The sequence below is a fragment of the Labrus bergylta genome, chromosome 4, assembly GCF_963930695.1.
Source record: "Labrus bergylta chromosome 4, fLabBer1.1, whole genome shotgun sequence".
NCBI lineage: Eukaryota > Metazoa > Chordata > Actinopteri > Labriformes > Labridae > Labrus > Labrus bergylta.
In genome coordinates, this window is record NC_089198.1 from 17,615,000 (window position 1) to 17,636,602 (window position 21,603).

General features: G+C 40.6%; 3 protein-coding genes across 6 annotated transcripts in view; 2 read left to right on the forward strand and 1 right to left on the reverse strand.

Annotated features, from left to right (window-relative positions):
• Positions 1-8,774, forward strand: part of pde4ca (phosphodiesterase 4C, cAMP-specific a) — a 43,386-nt gene extending 34,612 nt beyond the window's left edge. For all 4 annotated transcript variants that reach the window (XM_065953905.1, XM_065953906.1, XM_065953908.1 and 1 more), the window contains 10 exons: positions 683-795; positions 3,223-3,316; positions 3,398-3,570; positions 3,677-3,775; positions 3,917-4,081; positions 4,211-4,310; positions 4,459-4,613; positions 4,717-4,839; positions 5,079-5,261; positions 5,406-8,774. In XM_065953905.1, coding sequence (XP_065809977.1) covers positions 683-795; positions 3,223-3,316; positions 3,398-3,570; positions 3,677-3,775; positions 3,917-4,081; positions 4,211-4,310; positions 4,459-4,613; positions 4,717-4,839; positions 5,079-5,261; positions 5,406-5,909 — 1,709 coding nt within the window. In that variant the 3' untranslated portion in view covers positions 5,910-8,774. The remainder of the gene's footprint in view (positions 1-682; positions 796-3,222; positions 3,317-3,397; positions 3,571-3,676; positions 3,776-3,916; positions 4,082-4,210; positions 4,311-4,458; positions 4,614-4,716; positions 4,840-5,078; positions 5,262-5,405) is intronic.
• Positions 8,775-10,343: 1,569 nt separating this feature from the next.
• LOC109991974 (ras-related protein Rab-3A) lies at positions 10,344-18,904 on the forward strand. The gene is made up of 5 exons (XM_020644436.2): positions 10,344-10,503; positions 12,162-12,386; positions 14,188-14,306; positions 14,693-14,817; positions 16,095-18,904. Exons 1-5 carry the CDS (start codon positions 10,501-10,503, stop codon positions 16,283-16,285), a joined length of 663 nt encoding a protein of 220 aa, XP_020500092.1. The 5' UTR covers positions 10,344-10,500; the 3' UTR covers positions 16,286-18,904.
• Positions 18,905-19,175: 271 nt separating this feature from the next.
• LOC109991973 (transcription factor JunD-like) lies at positions 19,176-21,127 on the reverse strand. The gene has a single exon (XM_020644435.3). The coding sequence runs from the start codon at positions 20,860-20,862 to the stop codon at positions 19,927-19,929; it is 936 nt and encodes a 311-aa protein (XP_020500091.2). The 5' UTR covers positions 20,863-21,127; the 3' UTR covers positions 19,176-19,926.
• Positions 21,128-21,603: the final 476 nt, after the last annotated feature.

Genomic DNA, 21,603 nt, shown 5'->3' on the forward strand with positions numbered 1-21,603 from the left:
AGGAAATGACGTCAATCACAAATAAATGAAGTCCATTAGTGGAGGAGGTGTACACTTCATTCATACTTAGTCAAGTATCCGTCCCTCAAAATTGGAATGTTTATATGTACAACAATGTGTAATTAAAATGGCCTGCTGGTATTATAATAATATGACAAATGCAATCATTTGTAGGCACTGTTGTAGCTGCTCAAGTTAGAGCTAATTGTCTACATTACATACTCTTGTGCATTACTAACAGTGCCAATTTATTCTATTACCACATTTTTAGTTCTGCTTTGTCTGACATATTTTAATATATTACATTAAAGTCCCTACAGCTTTAAAACAATTAGTGACATTGCGTCAGTGTTATATGTAGTTAAGTAGAAATATGAAGTTACATTGCACCACTGATGACTTTTGTTTGTAACTAGTTGATGTCAGACAACATGAGAAGAGGGTTGACGGACCATTTCGATTCTAATAAGGAGTTTTAGGGGCCGCATTGAAGAAGAAAACTTTGATTTGTTTTCTTGTATTATCATGCCTCTAATGTCGTATTCTGTTATGACTTCTTTCTTGACTTTTTCCTTCTTCAATATTTATAAAATACTTAATTGTATGTAATTTGGTTAGCGAGTGAATGCTTTTTACGAGTTGAATCAATCCCGTAATGCCTTGCTGTGTTCGTCTGGTACAGAGGAGCCGCACCAGCAGCTGGCCATAGAGACTCTGGATGAGCTGGACTGGTGTCTGGAACAACTGGAGACTCTGAAAACTCGACACTCTGTCAGCGAGATGGCTTCCAACAAGGTACTTAGACATCATACACTGCTCTAACATATAATCGTCAGCCTGATTTACTGAACATACACACCAGGTACACACCTCACACTGCCACACTGTTTAGGTTAACATTTAATGCAGCAGGGTTCAGGGTAAGGTTGCAGTGCGGCCCCTGAATTGCCTCCCTGAGGGATCTTAAGTAGTCATGTGCTTTTTGTTGCCATTTTTCAAGGTAGTGAGACATAAGTTGACCCTGAAGTCATCCAGATTGGATATTGAGGAATACATTTCCAAATAAAAGTATCATGAGCATACTTTAATGCTTATCACATTGAAGTAGTTAAACCTGTTATGACAGATGCTACATGACTATTCATCAGTTTCATCACTTTGCCTGAGGATTTGACGTGGTGTGCTCTAAGTGCAGTTAGCTTTCACTGATCTCTTAACAAATATGCTCTAGAATACAGAGAATCCATCACTGAAATATGAATAGGATCTCCCCTCCATCAGCCAATTGAAGAGGGGCTTATTCCATGAATGGGCAGGGTGGTTTCATGCGTGCAAACAGAGACTAGACACAGAATCTCCCATCCCCCCACTCGTGTAGAAAAATGTGAATAAGGTAGTGGGAGCTGAAGATGAAACGGCATCCCCCCTCTTCTACTCTTCCTCCCTGTACCCTTCTCCTCTCCTCCTCTCCTCCTCTCCTTAGACTTGAGCCTTTCACTCATGTGATTCCATGATTACCCCGCCCACACACAACATACACATGCTCTTCATAGTATCAGGCACACACATACACACGTCGCATGTACACACTTGATCCCGTCAAATCTATGTACATTGTACTTCCTCTAATACAATGCCTGCTTGGATACATTTGCCGCTACACACCCTCACGTGGCGGAGGTTTCGTGGGAGGCAGACCACCCCCCGTTCCTGCAGATCAGTCAATGAGCAGCTTCAGTCAGTGGGGGGGGGAGAATTATTCATGCTGGCACCCGGGAACAAAGGCAGGCACATGGGAGGCCGAAGCGAGCACTGTTTCTGCATGGCGGGCAAACTTATCGAATAGTTTGGTTCAAGGAACATCATTAATGACCCCTGAGAAGTGTCTCTGAGGTAGAGGGAGCAACATCACAATTCAAGCATTGAGGATTGTGTGGCTCAGTTTAAGAAATGTAACCCCACTAGGAATGTTTAAAATACAAGTTTACAGTCGACAACACTGATTTCATCGGAAATGAGGGAAAACTGTTCCATCAAATCAATGATTGTATTAACACAAAAGTTCCATAATTGTCTTATTATAAAATGTAATATCAGCTTTATATCATGGTTCAACTGTGTCCAACAAATATACAGTTGGGTCAGGATAAGTGCAGCACATTTTGGGTGTGTAAATTATTTCATTCAAATTGAGCTTATTTCCACACATTAAAAAAATATCTTAAATATGCTATTGCAGCCTTATTTAGGTATAATTCTGTGGGGAAATGTTTTCTTATCGTGTGTTTATGATAATGGTCGATGTGCCGTCATCTTTGTGGTACGTTGTGTTCTTTTTTTATTTTTGGCTGCATGAATGAAATCCCCCTTCTCTATCCATTAAAGCTTTTCCTTCATATCTTCTTCAAACTTGGTGCACATGGTCTGTCTCACAACCTCCGCCTCCTAACACGCTCAGCTCCGCCTACTTTGTTCATCTCCCAACCAATGAGGTCCCTCTGCTCTCCAAACCGCTGCTGCAGCAGGCACCTGATTGGCTGCTATTTTTAGGCTTTTTTGGAGGGAGGCGTGGATTAGAGTACCTCGTTCTCCCTGTGTTTACACACACGTACGAGTGCAGGCAGTAACTGAGTGAATGAGGGAGAGTCAGATGGAGCGATGCAGTCTGGCTCCTCTGCCTCGCATCCTCGCATCCCACAGCATTTCCACATCTGAGCTCCTCTCTCCTCTTCTCCCCTGGACCCTTTAGCAGTTCTTTCATCCATCTGTGCAGCGCTTACCGATCAGAGCACTAACCAGTGGACTGTCTGCTTGCAGTGGATTTTGCACAGGAAAGCAGTATAGGAGCACAAAGTGTCCCTGCTGTCTGGTTCTCTTGCGAGAGTCAGAGGACAAAATTTTTCCGCAAATTTTTGTTTCTGCCCTCATGCTTGACTTTGCGCTGAAATGCCAGAAGTGAATAATTTCATCACTGTGTCGTGGAAGTCCATTCAGGTAAGCAGAGCTGAGGGATGAGCTGGATGGGAGGGGATTAGACAGCTGGAGACTCACATGTTGCTTGTTTGTGAATGAGTGTGAGCGAGCGGGTAACTGGTGGTTGATATGAGAATCTGACTTTTTTTTTTCTTTGATGGACACTGTCAAAGTTAAGTTGCTTTAATAGCAAGTATTGTGTGTGTGTGATCAAACTTATGGATACCTGTGTTTTTGTGTGTTCCTCAGTTCAAAAGGATGCTGAACCGAGAGCTCACCCAGCTGTCAGAAACCAGCCGATCAGGGAACCAGGTGTCTGAGTTCATCTCCAGCACCTTCCTAGGTAAAATACCTACACTTTGTACAAAGCTTAAAAAAAAAGACAGTGTGCAGTGTTAATACTTTTTCTCACTACATCTGACAGAAAAGCAACACGACATGGACATCATGTCCCCCCCAACAAAGGAGAAGGACAAGAAGAAGCGGCCCATGTCCCAGATCAGTGGTGTGAAGAAGGCCACACACAGCCCCAGCCTCGCTCCCTCCACCATCCCTCGCTTTGGGGTCAACGCCAGCCAGGAGGGTCTCCTAGCAAGGGTACTAAGACTAGCCAAATTCATGCAGATCAGTTTTGAATAGTTTTTTTTGATATATTCTGTATGCTTTGCTAACATACCTCTTTTTCTTTAACGTTTGATGGCAGGAGTTAGAAGACGTTAACAGATGGGGTATTGACATCTTTAAGGTCGCTGAGTATTCTGGAAATCGCCCATTGACAGTCACCATGTACACTATCTTCCAGGTAATAAAGTACTCTGCTTTTACTGTATAAACTCAAATATCAGGTTTAGGTCAATGACTGAAGCAGTCAGCGAAAGAATGATGCAATCAACTAACACACAATTGTTGAACCCCACCTGACTCATATGTTTTTTGTTTGTAGGAACGGGATTTGCTAAAGTCCTTTAAGATCCCCATCGACACTTTCATTACATTCACCATGACACTGGAGGATCATTATCGTGCTGATGTAGCCTATCACAACAACATCCATGCTGCAGACGTTGTCCAGTCCACACATGTCTTACTCTCCACCCCTGCTCTGGAGGTAAAAAGTCCCTCTAATTAATTCTAATTAATCGTCAGACCAGTTAAAAAAGTTTTCCTTTTAAATCCAAGCATTGTATCTGATCATGTCCTGGCATGTTCACTGTCCCTGCTCTTTGTGTCATTCAAGGCTGTATTTACTGATCTGGAGATCCTTGCCGCTCTGTTTGCCAGTGCCATCCATGATGTGGATCATCCTGGAGTTTCCAATCAGTTTCTCATCAACACCAGTGAGTTTGCATAGCTCCACAGGGATTATGTGATCGTGTGTGGGTGCAGACTGTGTTTCACTATGCTGATGTGAGGCCTGTATGCACATGTCTGTGTTTCTGGTGGTTTGCAGAGCTGACTGTAAAGTTGTATCTTGTCTGCCTTTAGACTCAGAGCTGGCCTTGATGTACAACGACTCGTCGGTGCTGGAGAATCACCACCTGGCTGTCGGCTTTAAGCTCCTGCAGGAAGACAACTGTGATATCTTTGAAAACCTCAGCAAAAAGCAGAGACAGTCACTAAGAAAAATGGTCATTGATATGGTAAGACAACCCAGTGGAACCCTTAAATTTGTGATCATAAATTGATGTCTGCCTTGAAGACAGAGCAATTTCTAACTGAGGTGGTGCATTCTTCAATCTGCAGGTGTTGGCCACGGATATGTCTAAGCACATGAACCTCCTGGCAGACCTGAAAACCATGGTGGAGACTAAGAAAGTCACCAGTCTAGGAGTCCTGCTGCTAGACAACTATTCAGATCGCATACAGGTGAGAACACTTCCTGTCTTTAGTAAGAGGCATGTTTATCAATTGAATTATTTAAAAAACGTAAATTGTGCATCTACAGCTTTTCAACTGTCCCTAAATACACAACAATTACATACCATTACTTCACTATACATTAAAGTCGCTTTAAAGGGGAAACAAAACTATTTAAAAAAAAAATGAAAATAATAATCTGTGTTTTTTTCATTGCATGTTAACAAACTCATCTTTTGTCTCCACAGGTCCTTCAGAACATGGTGCACTGTGCAGACCTGAGTAACCCCACAAAGCCTCTTGAGCTGTACCGGGCGTGGACGGACCGCATCATGGTGGAGTTTTTCACCCAGGGAGACAGGGAGAGAGACAAGGGCATGGAGATCAGCCCCATGTGTGACAAACAGAATGCGTCAATAGAGAAAAGCCAGGTACAGAGTAGAAGCTGAAAAAACGACTTAAAAACCTTGTGTTTTTATAAAGTGTTAAACTGAAATGTGAAAGTATAAAATGAAATGAGACAAAATGAGAAATCCCTCCTTAGAAATCTAAAACACATTGCCTCTTTGTTTCAGGTGGGTTTCATCGACTACATAGTTCATCCTCTGTGGGAGACCTGGGCCGACCTGGTCCATCCAGATGCTCAGGAGATCTTGGACACACTAGAGGACAACAGGGAGTGGTACCAGAGCATGATCCCACACAGCCCCTCACCAGACCAGTGCCAGGAGGAGGAGGAGGAGGAGGAGGAGGAGGAGAGAAACCTTGTCGGGGAAGCCTCAGCACTCATTGGGGGCGGAGGCTCCACTTCGGCAGACAAGTTTCAGTTTGAGCTGACCTTGGAAGAAGAGGGAGAGTCCGGTACAGACAGTCCCCCTGAGGAAGAGGGCAGGGGGTCTGAACTCTCCAGAACTGATTCTGGCAGCGGATTTGATGCTGCAACTCACCTGCTCCCCACAAAACTCAGCCCTGATTCTGGCAGGACTTTTTCTTTAGACTCTGAGAAAGACATAGCAGAAGACAAAGAAGCGGACCAGGAAGGCATCTCTGGTGTTCCTCGCTTCCGACTTGGCACATAGCACCAACCAAAATGTAGGTTCCTTTTGGTCGTTTTTGTTTATTTTTCTTTTTTTTTCTGGGCCTCATCCTCTGTCACTCCCATCTCCCACTCCAACCTGAACACAACCACGTCTGGGTTCCACAGACAGGGTGACAGAAAGCCTCTGTGTTGGGAGTTCAGGAATGCAAGTAGGTGTAGGGGTTGTATGAAGTCTGCAGTTTAACTCAGCAGTCACTTGCACTGGAGAGAGGGTATCAGACTGTGTCACTGTTCCAGCAGAGGACAGGTAACCAAGTTTCTCAGCGGTCCCTTTTATCTCTTAAACAAACTGTTGATAAAGTTCTACAGAGACAACAAGAAGTTTTAAAAAGAAAACTTCCTTTTACCAGCCGAACCAAGGTCTAAAAACAGTACTGTCCTCCTCTTTTGAAGAAAGTGAGGAAGTGATGAATGGCTGTGAAAACACAAAAACATCTTGTAAGATGTATTGCCAAACTAGCAATTTACATGGACAATGATGTTTTGCCTGCCTTTCTGATATTTTATTTTTTGTTTATTTTTGTTGGTTCATATATTCTGCTGTCTTTTTTTAAGCTCCATACAGAGTGAAATAGAGTAAATGAAGATGAGAGCAAAAAGCACAGTTTAAAGCAGCAAAGTAATGGCAGAGAGTAACTATGCATGATTGTATGCAGGACATTTTTAATGTTGCAAACATATTGAGTGACTTTAATTATGATTATATATGTAGCACCTCCCATTTCATTGTGTCTGGCAGGCAATTGTTTTGGAAGAACATATAGTTATAATGAAGTGGCTGGCATTGCATATACTTGGAGGATTACAGTTGTTTCAGGCTTACTATTTTACATTTTGTGTTCCAAAAACTACTTCATTATGTCAGCGACAAAACTGAGCCAGCATCAGAAGAGTGCTGTTTGGTCAAGAGAAAGCATCCAAAGCAGTGCGGGCTGTGCACATGGTGCCTCCCAGTGTTGGTAAGTGGTACTGCAGTTCTAGCATTGAAGGCAAACTTTTTGCAAGGTTATTTCATTGGACTATATTTATAATACATTAAACATATTAAAGTGTAGGACTACCCCAAATATCAGAACTGCTCAAGTTTTGTATCTTTTTGATTTATTAGATTTGTTTTTCTTTCTAGTTTGCCTTCAAGTTTCGCACTTTACTGTTTAGTTCATAGCCAGCCCTCGTTGTGGCTTTTAAGGGCTTAAACTTTGTCAGTGGCTCTCAAAAAAAGCACGTACATCACGCAATGACTAAAAACGCGACAGCTAAATAGCTTTAAACGATCCTTATAGATTCCACTATAATTACTACAAAATTTCTCTAACACAGCAGCATCACACTTGCAGAGACTGAAAATGGCAGTGTGGTTACATATAGAATGTGAGCATCATTGTAAATGTAAAAAAAAAAGAAAATCTAGGAGGCTACTAAGCAACAGTTTCCTGTGCCAGATTGTTTTCTTTTTTTTTCTCATTGATCAATATTTCGCTCTTCACAGGGACAAAGTCAATGACAGAACAAGTGCCAAGCAAGCATGACACAACCCGTACTGTAATTTCCATTTTGCCACTGGCTACTTTCCATCAGTGACTGATAAAGTTGGTTGATTGTAGCGCACTGCGTGCCAATCTGACCCATTTTTTTTTTTTTTTTTACTCCTGTTTAAACAGTAACTGAAACTGATATTGTCTTAAAACAGTAATGTGTCTTGTGTGTGTGAGTGTATGAATGACTTTTTTGATGTATTTGCTAAGAAAAACCAAAGCACTTTGAATGGTAATTTTACAGTTCTGCACTTCCAGTACAGTTGAACATGTATAACGTGACTGTTTCACTGTTTTTTCTGTTGGAAAGTTGAATTGCACAGGCTGGACCACTACAACTCCTAAAGGATGGATGATGGAGGGACTGATTTGTTTCTTCTTATTTTTATATATGACTGTACAACACATGTGTACTGTTGAAATGCATGATATGGGCTGCAGGATTCAAAGAAATATGGAGGGGATATAGAGTACTTTAAAACACTCAGCCTTTGGAGAAACTTCTTTTAACGTATTAAGGAACTGAACTTTTTTTTCCTTTTTTTTGATGCCTTATTTTCAAACTTAATGCTTTTCTGGTCACTGACATGCTGGAGTCGTACATGTGCAATCCTTTCTGTAGCCATAAACATCACCTAACAGACCAACACTCAAGGATGCCTTCAACACTAAGGATTATTTAACAACAGCTCAACCAGCACAAATGTCTGTTTCTCTGCATGTCACTTATTGTTTGGTTTTGTTTATTTTCCTCAGAGTACTTTATGTACAGGTTATTTATTATTTCTGTATTGTCTGTCAGAAAAGATGGAACAATAGACTTTTTTTTAGTCCGAGTTTATTTGTAGCTTGATGTGTGAGAAAGTCAAACAGGACAGTTTAAAACTATTACTCAGATATTCCCCTCTCTTTTCATTTTTTAATGTCTTCAAATAACGTTAACCAGAAGCAAAAATACTCACATGTTTTTCGTGGTTTAAAAGTAGTTGATTAACAGATTTCACTCTGGGTTATCTGAAACATCCCTCCTCTCATGTCTTCCTCTGTTTCCAATAATCTGTCTGGATCACATATTCATGAAGGGTCTTGCAGTTTTTGTGCTGCACTGACACTTTGATTCACAGTGATAGATAATAGTCAGCCTCATGTCATCCTAGATCAGTATTTCAGTTCTTCAAGATTTTATGATTATGTGTCATGAACTAAGACTGCAGCTTCGACAATCCAAACTCTGCTGTTTAACTGCGGGTGTGTTTGCCCTCTCTCCAACTAGAACTGTATGCCTTGCCAATAAAAGAGAAACTCTTTACTGTTTGTGTCCTCGTCTTTGCTTTGAAAGGAATCTAAAAGATGAAGCGTATTAAAAACAAGAAGAGGACAATCCAAAATGGATGGCATCGAGTCACAAGCAGCCAACCCAATGGGTCGGTCTTAAAAAACTCATACTATAAAGCTACTATTGTTCAATCCCTTATAACTTAAAATCTTCCAAAGACACATTTGTAACGATAAATTTTGGAGCAATGAGTAAACATTTAAGATTTAGAGTTGGAACAAGACCCTATGATTTTTAAAGAAACTAATACTTATGAGGTGCTAAGGTTCTTTTAATACGCCACTTAAAGGTAAAGAAAAAGTTATATTTGGATTTCAGAAGTGGTAAACACGGACATTTCATCGGGTAGTCCTTTTAAGTGGAAAATGTAGAAGTAAAATACTTAATACTTCTATGCCACTGCAATTCAGAGGGGCATCTTGTGCTTTATGCTCCTTCCCTGTAGTTGATGGTACTCCAGGCAGAGGGCCCTGGTTCGAGTCCCACCAGTGGCTCCTTTCCAGCATGTCATTACCCACTCTCTCTCCACCCGATTTCTGCCAAAACAGCTTCTAATAGGCTACATTTATGCATCTGAAATAATATTATTAAAATTCTACGTCAGTCCCCAGAACTCGTACTGAGTTTGGGAAGAGGGCCTTCATGTACTCTGCTCCCTCCGCATGGAACAGTCATCAAAAAACACTCAAATTACAAGAACTCATCACTATTAATGATTTTAAAACTTGGCTCACAAGTTTTATAATGGCTAATTTTGGAGTGTGTAAATGTTTCACTGCATAGTATTTTATCATCATCACATAATTGTTCTTTTAGTGTGTATTGTGGTGTTGTGTTTTGTTTTTGTTGAACATGATCTCGTCGTCCTCCTCTTCCTCCTTCTTCTTCACCTTCTGGACTGTATTTGTCTCTTTTTCTCATGTCTGTGCTTTCTTTTTAAGTTTGTCTTATATTTCTTTTTTGCTGCTGCCATTTTGGCCAGGCCTTGCTCAAAAAAGAGGTCATTTGATTTCAAGCAATTCTTGCCTGGTAAAATAAAGGTAAAATAAAATAAAAAACAGAATTAGGCCAGTTATAATCATGTAAAAAGCGACACATTTAGGGGCACATTTAGCTGTTTATATTTTTATCCTGTATCTTTTATTTATTATCCATTAGTAATTTTTTTTTTTTTTTTTGTGGAAGCCCATTTCCGCCAGTTAAAAAAGTAAAAATGGAAATAATAAAGTCATAATGAGATAAAAAGTCGAAATTATGAGCTATAAAGTCAGAATAATGAGATAAGTCAAAATAATGAGATAAAAAGTTGAAATTATGAGACTTCATTATTTTCATTTTTATTTTATTTTTACTGGCGGAAACGGGCTTCCATAGTTTTTCATCAGTAATGCTGAAATAACATCTCTGGACATTGGAGGAGGAGCTTTTCGGGAATGAATGGACCCTCTTCTCTGATTGGCCAGTCGTCCTGCCAATCATCCTTACACTCTCTGTGTGTGTGTGTGTGTGTGTGTGTGTGTGTGTGTGTGTGTGTGTGTGTGTGTGTGTGTGTGTGTGTGTGTGTGTGTGTGTGTGTGTGCGTGCGTGCGCGCGTACCCGCTTATGCCGGAGCTGTCAATCAAGAGGCGCACGAGCTACTGCAGGTGCAAAGCTGGGCATCGACGCTGCTGCTGAGAAGCTGAGGAGAAAACACACATTTCATGGTAAACCTTACGCTTATTTGTCTTTGTGGGACCGCGGTAACTCTAGCAGTGGCAACACATAGTCTGTGGTTAGTTTGCCATGTGTCACATCATTGAAAAAGGCTGAAATATTAGCCGTAAATAAGTAAGAGTAACCTTCATTTGACATGGCTGCGATGCTTAGCTAGCTTCCGATGCCACTTTAAACCACTGGTAACGGTACTCTGTGTTAGCATTAAAGGTAGCGCTGCTAGCCTAATTTAATGCATTTTCACCAGCTTTGTAATATTTAATCTTCGTGTTTTTCCATCATTTTAACAAAAGCCTCAACTTTATGTTATGTGGCATTCAATATTTTAAAATGTAAACGTCTTGTGCATGATTTTAATGTTTTTTTTCCTGACTGTGAAGCAGCCTGTCCACTAGCAGGCTAACGACAGATAAGCTGTGGACAGCTTGTTGTTCAGGCCCTTTAAATCGTGATCATGGTGTTAGAAACAGTCAGGGGGCACTTCAGGTGATGACGACTATTTCCTTTTTTTTTTTTTTTTAAACCTCCAATTTACTACAAGGCATATCCTGTCTTACCATATGGTCATTCATAATTGGCAGGCTAGTGGAGGCTCCCTGCCCTCCTGGATGGGAAAGGATAGTCAGTTTAGCTGATGCTTAGCCTGCTAAGCTCTGGTACTTCCGCCCTGTTATCTGGAGGTGTGCACTCCTGTTATTGACATTTAGTGGAATCACTCCAGGCTGAGTGTGTGTGCAGGTATTGGCTGATTGTATTTACACAGCCTCTTGGTGGATGGGATGAAGTATTTTATTCCCTAATAAACCATAAGACTGCATGGGAACCATATGGTGTGTAACCTAACCTCAAACAGCTGACAATACTGACATTATTTGCCTTCATCACGTGTTACATTGTTTATCTAAGGCTGTTTAACAATGACCTATAAGTTCAGCTGATTTTCTGTTGTCTTTTGGAGGCCTGAATATAAACTACCTACCATTTTATGCACAATTATCCTTCACAGGTGTTACCAATAAATTTGTTTTGATGAGATTCAATAGTTCCCATATGTGAGTTTTTGGAAGCAGGCCAGTAAAAATGAAATCTGGCAAATGACAACTGCCAAGGAGGTCTTGATGCATGCTTTGCCTCTAAATACATTTCTGCCATTTGTTTTTTTGTCTTCGATCAGCTACTTTTGTCCAACCCACCATCCACCATCAACAGAAAATTCATTCAGCTCTATGATAGCATGTTTGCATTAAATTATTATTAATAATAAATTATTATTGGTCATTTATATGATCTCTGTGCGATGTGTGATGATGACTTGTTTATGTAACTCAGGCCAGAGGCAAGAATATAAATTGTCCCAATAGATTTTTGCAATTCATCTGCATAAAACATGAAATGATTCATCCATTGGCTGACGAATTGCGTACTAAAAGGGAATGGACAGTTTCTTGAGTACAGTACCTGCACAATCTGATGGAATCAAATATTACAGCCCTGGCTTACTTTAAATTTATACTGTATAGCATCTATTTTTGCAGGAACTGTCAGAGATGCTTTACTTCAACACAGTAGTTTGTGATGTTTTATTGTGTTTTGTTAAGGTTTATTAATCCTTGTGAATGTTTAACACTGGATCTCAATTCTTGCTTAGATGGCGTCTGCAAATGCAACATACGGACAGAAGGAGTCTTCAGACCAGAACTTTGATTACATGTTTAAAATCCTCATCATTGGGAACAGCAGCGTAGGAAAGACATCCTTCCTTTTCCGCTATGCAGACGACTCCTTCACGCCAGCCTTTGTCAGCACAGTAGGCATCGACTTTAAGGTCAAGACCATCTACAGGAACGACAAGAGGATAAAGCTGCAGATATGGGTGAGGAAGTGAACACAACATACATGCAGATATGACCACAGGACTACTTGACAGTAGCCAACGCTTCACTGAGTTGTTAAAAAGTCCCCTTTGTTTTGAATGTCTGACAGCCCACCTCTAACCATTTAGTCCCCTTTAGTCTTGTCTGGTTAGCGAAAACCAAAGTTTCAGGTCGTCAGGGTTTTTATCAAAAAACTATTCAAGCTTGCCGACGTCTGATCATCATGAACACCATCACATACAGCCCGAGATCGAGAAATCTATCGATTATTCTGGCAATTAATCGAGCAATCAGATAAGAAATATTGCATAGTTAGCAAGTTATTTTCCAATTAGATAAGTAGCATTATTCAAGAGCAACAGAAATATACAAAAGAGAAAACAAGACAGGTCGTTTAAATAAACAACCAACGTAGTTTTCCTTTTTGAGCATGTTTTCTATTTTTTTACACATTTGTTTTTTATAACTATTGTTCTTTATTGATGCCTATCTCAACTTTTTCTGTAACATCTCAAATCCTGAACGAAAAGGAGCAGAAAGAAGAGTAATCTTGTGTATAATCTGCCCCTCTTTCACATGACATTAATTAACAAAACACATAATTCAAACTTCTTAATGGTCAGTCAAAATTCAAATCCTGGCACTGCATCTGAGACAAACAATAAAGGATAATTGTCAGTCAGTGTGCGTGTGTCAAAGATGAAAACTCAGTCGGTAGGAACACAAGAGCAGAGCAGGGACATTGATCAGGAGAGAGAACACTTATAGACGCTCATGCTCTGTAGAAATTAAACGACCGCACATAAATTAGCTTACGTAAATTCAGAACAAGTTCCGAATAAAATTGTGGACTAAAGTTTCAGAGTCGGTGTGCAAACATGACGCTTTTTTTTAACGCTCGTCAATTTAGGACAAAGAAACGTGTGCAAAGGCCTTTAAGCCATCCATGATAATGCCTTTTTATAAGGCAGCTTGGAATGATTATTTTAAATTATCTTGTATTCTGATAACTGTAAAATGTCAGAGAACCTCGATTTAAGTATCCCATAGTCCAAAAGGGCTTCTCCAAATGCCTTTTAATGTCAGCTGTAAACAAAAGCCAGAGACACTCAGTAAACAGAGAAATCTCTGAAAATAAATCTACAACTTGTCTAATTCAATGTTTGAATCACCTTTTAAGCAATAACGTAAAAAGTTGAAGCTTCTCCACAGAGAATTTGTTGTTTGTCTGCCTATCATTTAATTCTTCTTGATCTAAAGCACTTTCTTGCAAGAAGTAGGTCTGATTGATTAGAATCAAGACAAATGTAATATGAGTGCCTGTTTTCCATGCAGCTGATCCACATCTGTGACTAAAGTGGTCTCTATTATTATGTATCTTTAATGATTAGCAGCTGTTCCACTAGCCCCTCCAGTCGTCACAATCACTTCATCTGCAGTGTAATGGCAATACCCTTGAAGTGTTCTTAACATCAGCCATAAAGCCCGACCCTGGGACCAATCACTTATTACACATGACACCACAGGAATACCTAATGCTCATAGGGCTTTGTCTGAATGTTAAACCTCTGCAATCATCAAGAGGCACGTTCACAGTCGTGAATTATTTGCAGGTGCAGGGCAGCGATCATCTGCACATACACACAAAAGAATTGCAACACTTGCGTCTCGTGTGCAGGGCCAATTAAATCCTTCATTGACATAAGATTTTTGGGACCACAGCTTTGGAAAGACTATCCATGGATGGATCTATCCATCTTACTTTTTAAATGTTTCCTCTTGGTGTTTGTGTTTGTGTAGGACACTGCTGGCCAGGAGCGTTACAGGACCATCACCACAGCTTACTACAGGGGGGCCATGGGTTTCATCCTCATGTATGACATCACAAACGAGGACTCCTTCAACGCTGTTCAAGACTGGTGAGCGATATCTGAGTATGCACGCCTGTGTATGAAGGTGGCAATTTACCAGCCCACAATCTCATTTCTTTTCACCTATATTAATTCACCCTTCCTGTTGTTTGTTGACAACAGTGTACCAATCAGCTGATGTTGCTCTGTATTGTCCAAATGCGTTGCAAAAAATCAGTTTTCTACCACAACTGGAAATAATATAGGGTAAAAAAGTAATCTGTAGGCAAAATAGATGTTTATATCAAGTAGTTGAGGTTGAGGCTAACGTTCTCTTTGTTTTTGATTATTGTAAATGGTTTATTATATCACTCTTGTGAAGCTGTAAATAAATACAAAAGCAAGATTTAATCAGTTTAAGTAAGCAGAACATACTTGACTGTATCTGCTGACAGGTCTACTCAGATCAAGACATACTCATGGGACAATGCCCAGGTCCTCCTGGTGGGGAACAAGTGTGATATGGAGGATGAACGAGTGGTGGCTGCAGAGAGAGGCCGGCAACTCTCAGATCAACTCGGTAAGTGTAAAGGTCTGAAATCAACTAGATCTAATGTGTCTCTTGTTCTTCAATATTTTGGATAATCTTATTTTCTTGAGAGCTTTAGTAAAATTTAGTATATAATCATCAATAAGTTGCTTAACACTTTGAAGGAATGAGTGCACCAGTGTCTAGTTTGCTATTTTTGCTTGTTTTGGTGTTTTGTCTCTCTAGTATTAGCTTAAGTATTGAAATAATGACATACATGGTACATACAAAACTCAGTTATGTTTAGTAAACATTTAAAACATAGTACAAAATATACTGATCTTCATACCCCTTCAATCTTAAAAAAAGATTTTTAGTTTTGAAAGTTGTGCTCAAGCTTTTAAGTTTCCTAATTAAGATAAATTAAAGCAACATTCCTGGACAGGTGGACAGGTTGCTGCAAGTATTCACCATGTTTGACACCGCACCTAACATGATGTCTTCAATGAAAAGACAACATAATGACAAAACATATGTAAACCTACCTTTTCTGTTACAAAGAGAGTGAAGGCTTCTACTCTTGTGGTTTTTACTTTAAATGTATTCATAAAGGATTATGCAAAAAGATATATCACCGCCATTTTGCAGCCACCTGCACATTATTAGCAGCGTTGGTGTAAAAAATAAATAAAAGAAATCATGAAAGATCCTACACAGAAGTCTTTGTTTTTACCTGACAAAATGGCTGTGTGTTGTATATTGAAATGTATAAAGTTTCTCCTTTATTCTGTACTTGCCACACTGAGCAACAATAGATAATTTCATTATGTTTAAAAATGATGTAACAACCAATCAGGCTGAAGTAGTTGTTGGTCGAGGTTTGCTAAGGTCTAACATAGGAACATGTGTTAGTTTGAACAGAGGTCTGAGCTTCAGTGCTTCAGGCCTCATTCAGAAACGTAAATAGTCTAAGTCCTATCCTTGCTTTATTCAATAAGGTGTTGTTTTCTGCTCTTATGTCACACAAAAACCCTGTTTGGGGAGTGATCTGCGTAGTCATTATCAGATGTAATGACCGTTTGTTTCAAAGCAAGTTTCATTGTAATCTGAAAATACAGACTAAGCTGTTTTAAGACCTATAAATAGATCATTACCAGGTACACACATCTGATACAGAGGTGAAAGTGAATGAGGTTTGAGCTCCCTGTCTCTCTATAGTCTCGATGTGCCCTGACATGATGGTATAAGTGGATTAGCTGGATAAGCTTCGCTTAAGAACAATGAGTGTACCCGAGGTCTGTCTCTGACTCTGTCATCTGTCCTGGCAGGCTTCGAGTACTTTGAGACGAGCGCTAAGGATAACATTAATGTGAAGCAGACCTTCGAGCGGCTGGTGGACATAATCTGCGAGAGGATGACTGAGAGTCTGGACAACAACGACCCGACCGTCACCGGAGCCAAGCAGGGGCCACAGCTCACCGAGCAGCCTCAGAGGTCCAGTCAGGATTGCGCTTGCTAAACATGACCACACACACACACTCATGCACACACTGTTTGCCAGAAAACCACACACAAGTTTACATTTTCTTCTGTCTGGTACTCACCTTTCCTTTCTCATTTACAATTACAATCAAATATATCAATATATCACAACCCAAGCACTGCCATACAGTGACACACAGCCTGGCTGCTTAGATTCTCCATCATCTCACTGAACCAAAAGATCTACACCCCAAAGATTTTGTGTTTTCAAAGATGTATTTTTGGGGGGCTTTTTATGCCTTTTATTAGAGAGACCGGACAGTGGAGTCAGAAATCAGGGAGAGAGAGCAAGTGGGGAATGACATGTGGTTAAGGAGCCACAGTTCGGATTTGAACCCGGGCTGCCTTCTTTGAGGACTGCAGCCTCTGTATGGGATTTGGTGTTTTCAGAGATATTACTGAAGTTTTCTTGATTGCAGTAATATGGTCAGAGAGGTAATGAATTTAACCGAGGAACTATCCCAAGTTATCTTTTTTGGTAAACCAACACTATACTGTATCATAATCGTAATAAAGACCAGTTAACACTTAGAGTCAATCATTTATCATTGACATGTCTGCAGGTTTTATTATTAATTGCTGTAAAAGAGGGATATTGAATTCATTCTCCTTTCCTAACCTCCCTTTTACAATGAAATGCTCCAAACCCTTAATAGATACAAATCACTTCCATTTGTTTTCAAAGGTCCCATTCTAAATATACTACATGTTTGTTGCTGTGCATAGAGGTGCTGTTTTGTTTTTTTTACGTTTTTGAAATGGTTGCGTGTTGTTTTGAGGATGTTGAATCACCGGTCATTACTGAGGGGTGTGTTTGACCTTCAGATATTTGCGATCCAAGCTTGATGTCACAGGGGTCATTTCAGTTTTGTAATCCTTTTAATATAAATAAAAGAAAATCATGCATATCAGTTTGATAGTCAAATTGGCCCTTTACCAGATCTGAATAATTTTTTACTTCATTTAGTGTATTCGAGAGGCAAATTCTGTCACTTAGTTGGTCAAGTGTAAAGAGCTGCACAGCATATGTAAGTTGCTCAATTTTAAATTCCAACTTTAGTTTTTTTTATGTGTTTTGTTAACTTTTTTAAAGACAAAATAAAAAGAAGAGGAGTGTATAAATGTCTAAAGATAGATATGCATTTTAAGGTGCATATATAATATATACATATACAATAATAAAGATTTAAATTGTTGGGATTCCTGCCTGTGCTTTGGTGGGAAATGCATGTTGATGTTTTTAAATGATTCTGGTTGACTGGATGGTTATTTGTGTGAGCTGTTGTCTGGATTGAAAACCCATTGGTCTGGCAGTTTCACCTCTCAGAGGTTTACCCGATGGAGCTGAAGGTTTCACAAATGAAGCCCGTCGCCCCTTCTCATTGAATTAACTCTCATTCACTGTTTACAATGTCAAACATGCACTCGCAAGATAGGCATGTGTAGGCACATGTATACACAGACCCACACTCTACAGATAGCCTCTTATGTCATGGTAGAAAATATTTGCATATTTACATCTTTTGGGGGACATAATTTTTGTAAGCATGTTAAATGTCAAATTGTGACTTTATTTCTATCTGATGCTAAAGATTTGTCTGCTTGTGTGTACAGTACCAAACCTCCTGTCTTGCATTCACAGATCAGCTGATGCATGCAACAATACTTTCATCTCCTAAGTTATTCAAAAATAGAATTGTATTTATTTTGTATCACTTATAACTTTATTTATTTTTGAGAAAATGTTCTTCCTAGATGATGCATTACAATCAGTACTCTGCTTTTTGAAGAGCTGTTCTATAGTGTTCAATTGCTTAAACCGTCTCAGCTTTTAAAATACAAATGTGTTTGTGTTTACAGTAAATATAAAGCTTAAGATTCTTCCTTAAGAGGAAAGTTGAACATTCCAGTGTACGAATCTCTTATCATGTCAACCCGGCTTTGGCGAGAACTTTGTTTGTCTTTTGATATCAGCTGTGTCGCTTTTAAGACTTGGTAGGACTGTTCTCACAGAGCAATAGCAGATTCTTCTCCACACCCAAAAATCAGCAACGTACAACTCTGCTGGTTTTTAATGCAAGTTCTGACACTGTGTGTGTGAATGTACAGTTTGTTGAAAGGCTGTATCATTAATTTGTCTTTCCAAAGATATACTGACGATAAATTTAGAGCCAAAAAAAGCGCTTGTTCTTCTCGACGTTTGCTTGCATTGCACTAGAAAACCTGTCTGGTAGAGATTTCCTACTCTGCTCAGACGCTTCATGGAGGGGAAAAAAATGTTTAGTAAGTACACTGAAAATTCTGAACACTCTAAAAATAGTGATTCTTAATGCATTGGTTCATTTTTGATTTGTTGTTTGAATTTTTGTTAATTTATTGTGTTTTGCTACAGCTGTAAACTTTCCTGTGACTTAGAAACATGCATCCTGTTCAACCCTCCTCCTCTTCCCCATCCTTTCCCTGTCAGAAACAATCCTTGTAAATAGGAATTTACCTCCCCATCAGGTGTTTAGTTGTGTGAATTGAATTGTGCTGTACTTGTGTAATGCCAGATTTGCTAAAAGAAGGAATAAATGACCAAATTTGGAAAGCTGAATTTTGGTTTTGGTTTAATATTTCTCACTAAAGCCCAGTGATTTACAAGAAGTGCTCATGTGATCTTTGAGAAATGTTCTGAGTCTTGTGCCCAGCAGAGGGCATAATACCTCAATATGTCTTGTTTTCTTCCCTTTACAGTTGTTTGACCATCTATGGTTTGGTTCAGAACCTCTAATGTCTCCTAAAGAGAAGATACATGTAAAGGTATGACTGCAGTTATTCCTGCTAAAGTTCCTTCTTATATAATAAAGCAAGAAGTAAGATACACGTGAGGTTTAGTAATGTAGTGAGTTATTTAATAAAAGTCAGGTAGAGACTTTAAAGTCCATTACTCGTGGATACATAGGGTGTCAGCACCTACACAAACATTCATGGAAGTGGCAACTACACCGTAGCCAACATAAAACAAATACACCGTTACTGTACATAAGAGCGAAGAGACATGCAGTGTTCAATTTAGGAAAACAAGAACAAGTAAGACCATATGTCAAATAAGAAATGTTTCAGTAAATAAAATATATTTGTCATCGCTAAGTGCTTGTAAACAAGTAAGGCATTATATTACATGGTGGATGACAGCACTTAGTGACACCCTGGGGTTTGGTTGCACTCTTGGTTGAGATTGTCCAGCTTAAACTCACACTGATAACCGCTATCCTTTACGAAATGTCCAATGGATAGCTGTTTGCTACATGGCTTACCAAAACAAATAAGAGCAACAAAATGAGTCTGTTTGCTGCACACCACTGCCACATTTTCATGAATGATCAGAAGAGGCTGCAGCACATATACCTGCTGCTGCTAAATTTCCAGTACACTTTGCTCTCACTTAGGCCAGTTCATCTATACAGAGGAGTTATCTGTTTTTCTTCCTCAGTTACAGGCTTAATCTCCATGGTACATTTACAATGGCCTCATATCAAGTCTCTGGCAAGGATTAAAGGTTACAAATGTTCCTGAAAGCACAGGCCTCATCCTCAGAGCATATTAAAAGCTGTAAACACATCCATTACTGGCGTCTTAGTAAGCTTGGACTTGGTTTGGTAAAAGCTGGCACCCACTGCTGACATGGTTCATCACCTTCTGCTTCAGCTGGGCCACTTGCTCCCTGAGGACGCTGGCTGTGGACGCCAGCTCGGTGTTCTGCGTTTTAAGGCTCTTGACCTTGTCCTCCAGCCGAGAAATCCGCTCCAGTTTTCTTTTGCGACATTTGGAGGCGGCTATCCTATTCCGCAGCTTTTTCCTCTCCGCCTTGATGCGTTCCTGGTTGTCCATGTCGATGGGAGACAGAGGGGGGCTGTCCCCGAAGCTCTGCATGTCGGGCACGGTCTGCGGCTCGTCCTTCATCGCGCTCGCAGCCTGAAGTCGTGACAGCGCAGCCGCCGCCGCCTGTTGCTGCGCCCCGGCCAGATGAGACGGTGGCGGCGGGAAGGGAATGGTGTCCGTGGCGTAGTTTATGGTGGTGCCTCCAAGCGGGCTAGCAGCATACCCGTTCAAAGTCGTGTACACGGGGAGGTCTGATGTCTGGAGCCCCGAGGACCCGACCGCGTTGGATGATCCGAGGAGCTCCAGTCTGTCCACGGAGACGCACCCGGCCTCGCTCAGCTGGTTCTGCTTGTGAAGATCCTCCAACGCCTTCACGAAACCCTCGGCGAATTCCTGCTCGTCACTTGCCGACTTCGGATACAGGAACTGGGTGGTCGGGTTGGTGCTGGCGGAGGTGACCAGACCGTTGGACTGGATGATAAGGCGCTCCAGGTCCGGGGTGGTTAGTTTCAAGAGTCCCAAGTCCGGTGAGTTTAGAAGTCCGTCTGTGTCTCGGAGCGGGTTCGATTTGAGCTCGGGGTTCTGGTCGTCCAGGTTCAGATTAATCTCCTTCTTCATCATCGTGCTCTGGTATATGCGGGAGACCCTCGGAGTGTTCAGCACGGTGCCTGGGTAGAGGGTTGTTTCCATTCTACACCCTCACATGAGGGAGTGCTGAGCGTTACGCATTGAAGACAATCGAGACGTAACATCCAAACATGAGGAAATCAGCTGTTCCTTATTTCTGTATGATCCTGATTCCTTCCCCTCTTCGGTAAGACAGACGACCACTTCAGCTGTACTGCCTTAAGGTCTCTAATGAGTCTCTCCTACGCGCGGGTGAGATTGTCTTTTCCCGATGGCACGACTGCTATGCGCAGCGCCAGACCTCGCTCGCTTTCTAGCCCTAAAAATTCCATTATGTCACTCCAGAGCGCGGAGATTGGCCCAAAATGACGTTGATTTCCGGTTCAATTTAAATAAGGGGCCGAGCCGGTCTTTATTGCCATGGAGACTCTAGGTAAACTACAAACAGTGCAATGCATTGTGGTTTGATGTCATAGCATAAAAAAGCTCAGGGTCGCCAAAAGAGAGCAGAGACTGGGCGGGGAAGGTGTAAGAGGCGAGGGCCAAGGAAAGGAGAAACAGAAGAACAGGCTTTACAGAAAACACTCCTTTAACTCGGACTGACGTGTTTCAGTAACAGACTTCAAGAGAAGAACTGATTCGATTGAACATATATCTGCATGTATTTTAATGTACAGATCGGTGTAGACTATTTTATGTCAAAATACTTTAATGGCCCCTGAAAATTCTCAAACTGGGATTGATAGAATAGGATAAAAAAAAGACAAACAAAATCCTGATTAGGATTTAAGTAAAATATGGGTT